This window comes from Daktulosphaira vitifoliae, unplaced genomic scaffold (assembly GCF_025091365.1).
Source record: "Daktulosphaira vitifoliae isolate Bord-2020 unplaced genomic scaffold, ASM2509136v1 Scaffold_2, whole genome shotgun sequence".
Taxonomy (NCBI): domain Eukaryota; kingdom Metazoa; phylum Arthropoda; class Insecta; order Hemiptera; family Phylloxeridae; genus Daktulosphaira; species Daktulosphaira vitifoliae.
The window spans coordinates 27,421,067-27,431,732 of NW_026099573.1; the positions used below are offsets into that span (position 1 = coordinate 27,421,067).

The following is a 10,666-nucleotide window of genomic DNA, read 5'->3' on the forward strand; positions in this document are numbered from 1 at the left end:
TACCATATTGAAAAATATACTATTTTTGTATGATAATTATGGGTTTTGTATTTTATTTTAATAGAAGTTGATGTTGCTTTTGCAATTATCCATCAATTTTTTAAAATTAAACACTATCTACAGATTTGCATCGAAGCGTTTCTTATGATAGTGATTTTAATCACTGTCAGATTAAATCTATACTGGACCCTACTATGCAATGTCTCCACTATGCCGCGACCTTACTGTGCTACCGTTTTTTTTTATCTTCTCTTTGTCATGTTTCTCTTTTTGCCTCAACTATTTTCAGTTTAATATCTGCCGGTAATCTGTTATCAAAAAATGCTAAAGCTACATTGTCATGTGATAAATACCATAAATGTCCTGAAAATTTCTGTGTCAAGCTATAGTTATAAAATAATCAGGATAATTAATTAAAAATTTTAGGAAACATAAATCATTAAATGGTGATTGTATGACAATAGATCCCTTAATCCAAGTCTCGGCATAAACTTTTAACAAAAATACACAAATATCACGAAATGCGTCTTTTTTTCGTGTTTTAAACATTAACTGTTTACTGAAATTGTATATTTTTAGCAAATTCCATTCTCGCCAGAACCACTCTCAATTATTGGGACCCCAAGTAATTGACTTTATCCTTCAAATGACACCAAGATTGGCAATCGATTAACTTTAGATCTTTTCATAATATCTAAAGTAATTTTTCATCCCAATGCAAGACTAGACTATTTTTATCCAAGAGTTTAAAATTTTTAAAATTTCATTTGCCGTTCTCTCTCTAAAAAATAATCTTTCCCGTCGAATATTTAATCGGTTGATTATTAACTTTGATATGTTATTAAATAATGTTTCAGCAGTAGAAATAATTAAATGCACAGCATCGCGGTCAGATAACTTGCATTGATCTAATGCAGCAAGTAACTTAGAAGTCATAAAAGCTATAGAACCTTGTGTTTTTGAAGAATATGATGAACTAGACAAATCATCTGCTGTTTCAAATTCCGAGGAACTAGATAAATTTAACTCTAACACATTATCTAAACAAAAAAATTACCAATTTAAACAACTTTACTTATTTTTAAAGAAAATTGAGTAACCTTACCATACCAATGGATTCCATTTCTGATTGTGAACATTTATTTTGTTTCTTTTTTTTTTAACTCTTCATTTTGTTTTTTCTTTTGAAAAACTTGTTGAATGAAATCAGGTCTACCTTTCTATCTTTGTAACAACGAAATATTTTTATCTTACTCAATTTTCATCATATCTAATGAATTAGAATGGAAATATCAAATAAATCGTTTAACTGTTCCGTATATTAAGTGATTTTATTTAGATGTTTATTGGTAGTTATTTTTGACGATTTTTGAAGTTCTCTTATATTTGAGTACAATTTTTCAAGTAAATACACACAGAAATGTTTTCCTTGTAACTCCATATGTACTTATCCTAAAGTTGTTATCGACTCATAAAATTTTTTCGTAAGATATTGGCTATAAAATGATATTAAAATAAAAAAAAACATATAATATTTTTTTATTAAATACAAATAAAATACATTTAAAACGCAATTTAAAAATTCATAAATTATTTTGAGAAAAAGTAAATCAAAATTAATAAATTGTCTAATCATTGTTGAAAGGGCTACTGGGCTCACAAGGCCTTAACTGGTAATAGAACAGAAACAATTTTTCATTTGAGATGAACAACAATAATTATATTCTGATAAAACAATGAATGATTTATTTTTCCTATAATGAAAGATGAATGTTAATAAAAAAAATATATTATTATAACATTAAACTATACATAATCTTAACAGTTAGTAAACATTTAACAACATTTATATTTACTTTCTCATGGAATATATTAAATGACTTAAATCTCAATTCACACAAATTATAAATGTATATAAATATAGATATAATATATTATTATAACTTGCCAATAGAAAAGAACAAGTTATTTACATCAATAAATACTAATGCATAAGTGGATGAGGACCAAATTTATGGTTTGACTTCTTTTATTTAATTTAGCAATTTTTACTTAAGATGATGTTGCTGTGAGGTACACATATCCTGACAAAATGAGCAACCACAATTGGCTGAGAACAAACTATCCACAAAAAGGATTATTCAGAAGAACCTATTTCTTCTTTCTTCATATATCTGAATAGATCACAATCGGCTTAGAACAAAAAAAATCCACATAAAAGGATTTATTCAGAAGAACATATTTCTTCCATTAAAACATGAAGTTCCATAACCATAAAAAAATCAGTCTTTTTATCACAAAAAAAACAACATGAAATGTGATAGCTTTACACAGTGTCGCCCTATTCTGCGGCGCGAACAATTGTGGACTATATTGTGTATTCGTATAACTCGAACTTTATTACACTACAAGTCCTGTAGTGTGACTGATAAATCTTATCAACATCTATGCTTAAATAAAATTTTTACTATTTTTTTAGAAAATAGTTGTGTCATTAAAAGCAATATTGGTGTATTTCTTAATACAATCAACAGGTAATATAAAACATGTAGTTTTTCTATTCATCTTAATCACTTTATGACTTAATTGGTTAATTTAAATATCATATGTTTAGTGTTGTCTCTTCTCAAAACTTACGATTTTTAAATTTGCTCTTTGAATAATTATTCAATAACGAAATTTCTTCATTAAAAATAAATTTTGATAGTAAAATTAATTTGTTAAATAAATTATAATTATTATTGATATTTTTATTAGGAATTTTTTCAAGTTCTAGTAAGTAATAGTTATGAATAATATTTTCTTTTTGTAGGTAAACTCAGCTTTCTACAATGCTCTTACTAATAATTTAGATTTATATTCAAAAAAATTTCAATTATTTAAAAATCTATTGTTATTTTATAACCTATAGCCTTTTCGGAAAGAAATTCTATTTTAGACATCCTTTATATAGTAATTAATTTTTGTTATTTTACAGATAATTCTTTAAATTCAAGTAATTACTAAATAAAATTAATAATTTTTCGTTTAAGCTTTAATTTTAATTCTACTGATTGTTTATTTATAAAGAAACTTAAGGAAATTCGAAAACTCAATATAGTTTGAAACTTGTTCATTTTTTCCCAAAAACATTATAGTAACTCCAAAATAAAATAATGTAAAAAATATCATATAAAATTAAAAAAGTAACTTTAAATATGCTTTTAAACTATATTGAGAATAGTTAAGAAGAATGTGGTAAAAAAATAAGGCTGCAAGCTATGTATGAATCTTTTCATATACATGATTTTTATATACAGAATGGCCCAACACTCACTGACAACTTAAATAACTTTTGATGCAGTTAATATTTTTAGTTGATTTTTTTTTTAAATAATAGTTATACGTTAGGTCTATAGCTTTATCTCAATAATTATTTTTTTTACATTATATTAAAAATATTAATTATTTTTAAATTTTAAATAAAATGTAAAAAAAAAATCTAAGATAGCTATTTTGTAGAGTAGAATTTAAGAAAAACTTTAGTAAAAAAATATCTTATTAATATTGAGTAGTAAATATTCTGTAGCGTTTTGAAGTTTGTGAAATTTTGAATTTTCATGTATTATTTTACGGTATTAAACATTGAAATACGTATTGAGAAAAGGACAGAAGAAAACGCTATCTTTTCATGATTACTGTGTATACATATGATGATAATGTGTATACATTACAAACTTGGCATTAATACCATGATAAGAAATTAGATAAGGCAATTATTACTTATCACTCTCATTCAAAAGTATATTGAAAAGATCACTATTATAAAATGCCACAACGAATTTAAAAAATGATTTCAATACACAATATTATAGTTATCAAGTAAATAAGTTTAATGCAATATTTTAAGTAAATCTCTTAAAAAAAAAATAATTATTATTAAAATACTTACAGCAGAAGAATTAGAAGGTGAGTACATTTTTTAAAAGAAAGCTTAATGTATTTTAAATTTTTATGCTTAATAAATATCATGAAAAATATTACAATTACAGAATATTATTCACCGTGGGACTTTAGTGACGGTATGTCAATTATTTCATAAAAACTACAGTATTTATAACATATTAACTATGACAGACACTTAATAAAAAACAAAAATTATATTGATTTGATCGTTTTTAAAAAATATAAGAAACTTTTAAGTAAAAAAAATTGAAAAAACCCAGCACAGTGGGGTCGCAGCACAGTGGTGCCGTGGTATAGTTGGATCAAGTATAATGATATCTGACAGTGCTTAAAATCACTATCAAAAATAAACGAAAATCTTTAGATTTTAGAATAGACAGCCATTTGCACATAGAAGATAAGATGTCGGGACAAATTTTTTTTTTTTATTTGATAGTATATAACATAACCTTTGATTTGATATATGTTTAAAGGACGCAGTATTTCCGGAACATTTTCAAAAGTTCAGTTGAAAAAGATCTATGTTTTTTACAATATTTTAAGTTTTGAACGCCCCCTATATAAGGGGAAATTGTCCAATTTTAATAAAAAGTATGTCAAATGAAAGATGTACTTATAATGTATTTAGAAAAAAAAAATTGTGCTGATATATACATTTTTCAAAAAGTTATAGCATTTTTAAGTTGAAAATTTAAAATCGAAAATCGAAAATTTTAACACAAAAATAGTGTTTTTTTAACTACGGCAGCCGTTTAAATGTAGAAAAAAAAGTGTCGGGACAAATTTTTTTTTTTCATTTTGTAGTACATAAAATAAGCTTTAATTTGATATATGTTTAAAGGACGCAGTATTTCCGGAACATTTTCAAAAATTAAGTTGAAAAAATTAATTTTTGTAAAAAACTTGCCATTTTAAATCCCCCCTAATGAGCAGGTTAAGTGATAGATTTTCAAAAAAATGATATTAAATGAAACGTAAATATCTAAGGTTTTAGTATAAAAAAAAATTATGTTGATTTGTTGATTTTTCAAAAAGTTATGGAAGTTTTAAGAAAAAAAAGTGAAAAAATTTCGAAAATTAGCGATTTTTAAATTTGTAATTTTTTTGGATATTTCCCCCATTTGCGGGGAACGAGGGAATTTTTTTCAATTTTTAAGGGTAATGTCTTCAACTAGATACGATTTGTGATCTTTTGACGTATCATTGAAAGAAATCGGTTCGGTGAGAGCTGAGAAAAAGTGGTAACAGACACAAAAAAAAAAAAAAAAAAAAAAAAAAAAAAAACACATCATAGTAAAATTAATACCTTCTCCGCTTCGCATCGAAGCTAAAAATTGAAAAATTATTAAAAATTAGCGATTTTTTAATTTATAATTTTTTTGGAGATTTCGCCCATTTACGGGGTAAAATTTTTAGTTTTTAATAGTAATGTCTTCGACTAGATACGATTTGTGATCTTTTGACGTATTGTTGAAAGAAATCGATTTGGCGAGAGATGAGAAAAAGTGGTAACAGACAAAAAATAAAAAAAAAAACACATCATAGTAAAATAATACCTTATCAACTTTGCATCGAAGCTAAAAAATCATGTATACAGTGTATACTATACACATGCACTCAAATAAATGTGTTTAGGGTGGCCTTACGTTTTTTATTATTTTTACGTTAAGAATTATTCTTTTTTGAGTAAGCTACAGAAAACTAAAAATCTCCACTTGAGTTAAACTGTTAACCATCTTATTACACCTCTTAGTATTGAGAAACATTGACCAAATTTTCAATAATTTTTTTTTTATTGTTAATTGTTTTTTTTTTTTTTTACAAATTTTAGAGGTAAAAAAATTGAATTAAAAAAAAATGTATTCTATATCTGAGGATCTTTCTAATGGTTTATCAAAAATTGATATTTTTAATAAATAATAACGTTTTTTAATAATTGAAAATGAGGTCATTATGTTCTCAAATAAATGTGTATTTATTTAAGTATTTGTGGATACTCAATATTTTTTGTTTTTCCGACATGATACCAAATACAGTTGTCAATGTGAAAGCACAGATTCCGCTTATTTTTAATAAGGATTCTTCTTATAATTAAATAATTATTAGTACATTATATTACAGGAGAAGAATTAGAAGGTGAGTGTGTTTTTTAAAATATTTTTTTTTAAAGGAATGCATAAAGTAATTTACATTTTTATACTTAATATATATCATAAAAATTATTACAATTACAGAATATTATTCACCTTGGGACTTAAGTGACGGTATGTCTATTATTTTATCTATTATTATTAAAAAACGATACGAAAAACAAAAAATGATATCATATCAATATCACTGAACGTAACATTATTGATAATGTAAAACAATACTTATTAAAACATAAATATATATTTCACACATTATACTTTATAAATATAAATATAAAGATATAAACGAAAAAATTTAATAACGCTTTGATGTCATAAAATGATATACAAAAATGATATTATATTAAAATGTTGAACAACATAAATATATAATAAAAATTGATCACTTGTGGCTAGTTAATTAAGTAAAATTAAAACTATATTAAAAATATTATTAATTTAAAAAAACTAAAAATATTAAAAATATTAAACTCAAAAGCCACAAAAAAATTAATGAAAAGTCGCGGATACGTATTTCGGAAACAATGTTACCATTATCAACGCTAAACACATACTGACACCCCGACTAGAAAAAACTCCCTTATATACCCCTAGTGACCTTATCACCTAGTGACGTTATCACTAAGTAATATTATCACATTTTGCCAGTTTACACAAGTTTAATAATGAATTTTTCAGTGGGCCAAGATCCCAATTAATTATTGATTAATTTTTCATTAATTTTTTTGTGGCTTTTGAATTTAATATTTTTAATATTTTTTAGTTTTTTTAAATTAATAATATTTTTAATATAGTTTTAATTTTACTGAACAACATAAAGTTTAATTCCAAGATAACTTATAGTTTATTTAAACGGTAAACGGAAATACATTTAAAATCTGATTGCAACCCAACCATCAATAATTATAAAAATATAAAATTATATAAGTCAATATATTTTTAAATTGGTATTAAGGTTAGTGATGAAGTAACTCTACGTCATTATAATTTATTATTAATTAGTTTGTATTTTCAGATGATGAAGAAGTTAGTAAGTATATATGTTATGTTTATTTATCAATAATTAATTAAGTTAATTTTTTGTTGTGCTATTTTTTATAGCATTATAATATTTTTTTTAAGATTATATGAAAATTATTTTTATAAGTCTAAATTCAAATTTTATAAAATTTTTTTTTTTCTTTAACGTTTAACTTTTGTGTTAAAAAAATACTTTCCATGCTGGATAATTTTGTAAAATAAAAATTATAATCAAAATTAAACCAATAATATAAAACACGATTAATAGCTTTGAAACAAACCTCGAAACCAACCTTATCGTAGAGATAACGTATATATCAAACGATTATTTTTAGACATATTTTTTTCTTTAGAATGATATAAAAACTTATGTAATTAAAAAATAATTTTTGCTTAATAGAAAATAGAATTCTATCTAATAATACAATAGTATTCTTCTATTTGCTCCATAAGCTATTATTAAAGATTGAAACAGGTTCTCTAAAAACCAGGTAAAACTGATTTTTTCTAGTTTTTCTAAATTAAACTAGAACCACAACCACATAAAATTCAAAACCAATTTCTAAAATTGAAACCGACTATTTATGAAAAACAACATCTAAAACTAAAACAGAAATCGGTCATATTTTTAAATAGATTTTGAAATCAATACACAAAACAGAAATCGAAAATGCTAACAAAATAAACATTTTCAGTCCCTGGTCATTACATTCGCTGCATATTTATTTATATTTACTTGACTAAATTAAATTACATTTGTTTATGTATGACGTTAACGTTATCACTTAAAATATTTTATTAGATAAAATATCAACTAAACTCATTGATTACTATATTTTAGCCAGGGAAAATCGTAAGTAATATTATGATATATTAATCATTTATATTTTTAAGTCATCATTTGTTAAAAATTACGTTGAAATCTATTATATTTGAAGTAATGATTGTTCATAAATGATAATTATTCTATGCAACTGTAATCTTACATGAGTAATATTGAAAAGATTTCAAAACTTTAACAATTAAGGAATATTTAATTAATATTATAATATTTATTTTTTGCATATTTTAATTATTTATTTGATGCATATTTTTTATGTGTAAATTTATATTATTTTTAGCTCTTTAAGTATATATGAATTCGGACTGTAATTATACCTTTCAGACTCGGAATTTTTTTATTTAAAAAACACTTTTTTTAGTAAAATAATATGGTCTACAACTATTACATTTAATGAATGTTTTAATGTGAAACCCTTATAAGGACATTTCGGGTTTAGAATGAATAATAGCTTATCCATTATTTATTATAAATGACTAATAAATTGTGAATGTGTTAAAGCTTTCATGAATTGTCTTGTTGCTTAAAGTGCTTAAGGATTGATCCATGTTTACATTTGAGTTCTGACATTTCGGACTCATTGCAGATTTTTTTTTTCATTATCTTCAAATGTATATTGATATCAATTAGATCATGTTTTCATATAGAATACAGTTATTTAATCAGATTTAACACAGAATGTTATCAATGTTGTAGAGTGATTTTATGCAGTTTTAGTTGTAAAAAGCCCTATTTTCAAATGCATAATCTTTTTTTACATTTAAAAGGATATTTATGGAAAAATTGATCAAGACTTTTAATTGTTAATCAGTGGAGCTTAATTTGATTTCCCTATGATGAACGCTATATAAATTATTAAAATATTTTATACTAGATTTCCTAACACTTTAACATAGAAATAATCATATGCTTCGCACTCATAAATTAAAATTTTATTTATTTTTTATCGGTCTCTTGGTAAATTAACTAAAATTTTCTATCTTAATAAAAAATTCCGCCAATAAAAATAAAAAAGTGCTATAAAATGTATAGATTAAAAAAAAAAATTAAGTACTCAATGTTAATTTAATTTACATAATATAACTAAATATATCGTCCAAAGTTTACCAAACATATATACAAAAAAAACCCAGTACAGGGGGGTAACGCCACAGTGGTGACGTAGCATAGTTGGAACAAGTATAATGATATCTGACAGTGATTAAAATCACTAATATAAAAAAAAAATGCTTCTATGCAAATCTTTAGATAGTATTTAATTTTAAAAAATTGATGGATTATTCCAAAAGCTACATGATCTGCTAGTTCCTTATTAATATCCTGATTAAGATAAAGTATGTCGAATGAAAAAGGGATTATTAAAAAATATTATTTCTCATAAAAAAATTATGTTGATCAATACACATTTCAATAAGTTATAGCATTATAAAGTTAAAAATGTAAAAAATAAAATTGAGAATTTTCACACAATAATAGCATTTGGTAGCCATTTTCACCGTGAAGACAAAATAAAGTCCGAATTTTTTTTTTTGCATAATAAAATAAATTACATTAGCTTTAATTTAAGATATATATAAAAGTGTCAGTCTTTCCGGAACACTTTCAAAATTTAAGTTGAAAAAGTAAATTTTTTGTGAAAAAGTTGTCATTTTGAATCCCCCCCTGTAGGCAGGTAAAAAGTCAGATTTATAAAAAAAATATAACAAATGGTAGGTAAAGACATCATGCATCTACAAAAAAAAGAATTATATTGATCCATACATCTTTCAAAAAGTTATAGCATTATAAAGTTAAAAATATAAAAAAGAATTTTTTTACAAAAATCGTATTTTTTTTATTAAGTTTAATGTCTGTTTTCACCATGAAGATAAAATAAAGTCCGAAATTTTTTTTTACCATTATAAAGTATATTACATTAGCTTTAATTTAAGATATATATAAAAGTGTCAGACCTTCCGGAACACTTTCAAAAGTTACGTTGAAAAAGTTCTACTTTCTATATGCATTTTTATGTTTTGAATCCCCCCTGTATTTAGGGAAATGGTCCGATTTAAAAAAACAGTATGTCGAATGAAAGATCTATATAAATACTACTTCTCATAAAAAAATTGTAATGATTCATACATTTTTCAAAAAGTTATAGCATAATAAAGTTAAAAATGGAAAATACAAAATCGAAAATTTTCACACAAAAATAGCATTCGGTAGCCATTTTCACCATGAAGATAAGATAAAGTCCGAAATTTTTTTTTTTCATGATAAAGCATATTACATTAGCTTTAATTTAAGATATATATAAAAGTGTCAGACCTTCCGGAACATTTTCAAAATTTAAGTTAAAAAAATTAATTTTTTGTGAAAAAGTTGTCATTTTAAATCCCCCCTTGTGGGCAGGTTAAGGGTTAAATTTATGAAAAAAATATACCAAATGAAAGGTAATGATATTATGCAATTATATAAAAAAGAATTATATTAATATGTTTATTTTTGAAAAATTTATGGCACTTTTAAGTAAAAAAAATTGAAAAAATTATTAAAAATTAGCGATTTTTTAATTTATAATTTTTTTGGAGATTTCGCCCATTTACGGGGTAAAATTTTTAGTTTTTAAGGGTAATGTCTTCGACTAGATACGATTTGTGATCTTTTGACGTATCATTGAAAGAAATCGGTTCGGTGAGAGCTGAGAAAAAGTGGTAACAGACACAAA

At 23.9% G+C, this 10,666-nt stretch overlaps 2 protein-coding genes across 5 annotated transcripts in view; one reads left to right on the forward strand and one right to left on the reverse strand.

The window, feature by feature from the left end:
- LOC126898713 (uncharacterized) overlaps nucleotides 1–10,666 on the forward strand; it is a 69,912-nt gene that overhangs the window by 7,255 nt on the left and 51,991 nt on the right. Inside the window, exons 2-10 of one of the 3 annotated variants that reach the window (XM_050673011.1) lie at nucleotides 2,480–2,534; nucleotides 2,758–2,775; nucleotides 2,978–2,995; nucleotides 3,934–3,948; nucleotides 4,032–4,061; nucleotides 6,067–6,081; nucleotides 6,180–6,209; nucleotides 7,111–7,125; nucleotides 7,957–7,968. In XM_050673011.1, coding sequence (XP_050528968.1) covers nucleotides 2,480–2,534; nucleotides 2,758–2,775; nucleotides 2,978–2,995; nucleotides 3,934–3,948; nucleotides 4,032–4,061; nucleotides 6,067–6,081; nucleotides 6,180–6,209; nucleotides 7,111–7,125; nucleotides 7,957–7,968 — 208 coding nt within the window. The remainder of the gene's footprint in view (nucleotides 1–2,479; nucleotides 2,535–2,757; nucleotides 2,776–2,977; nucleotides 2,996–3,933; nucleotides 3,949–4,031; nucleotides 4,062–6,066; nucleotides 6,082–6,179; nucleotides 6,210–7,110; nucleotides 7,126–7,956; nucleotides 7,969–10,666) is intronic. The other 2 variants (XM_050673012.1, XM_050673013.1) reach the window with 2 other exon arrangements.
- On the reverse strand, nucleotides 45–1,534 carry LOC126898733 (uncharacterized). 2 transcript variants are annotated; one of them, XR_007702361.1, is made up of 2 exons: nucleotides 1,106–1,534; nucleotides 45–1,040 (listed from the first exon to the last, which is right to left on the reverse strand). XR_007702361.1 is itself a non-coding variant. In XM_050673042.1 (2 exons), exons 1-2 carry the CDS (start codon nucleotides 1,121–1,123, stop codon nucleotides 724–726), a joined length of 330 nt encoding a protein of 109 aa, XP_050528999.1. In that variant the 5' UTR covers nucleotides 1,124–1,534; the 3' UTR covers nucleotides 45–723. The 2 variants fall into 2 exon arrangements, 1 of the variants encoding a protein (XP_050528999.1); XM_050673042.1 differs by having other exon boundaries at nucleotides 1,111–1,534.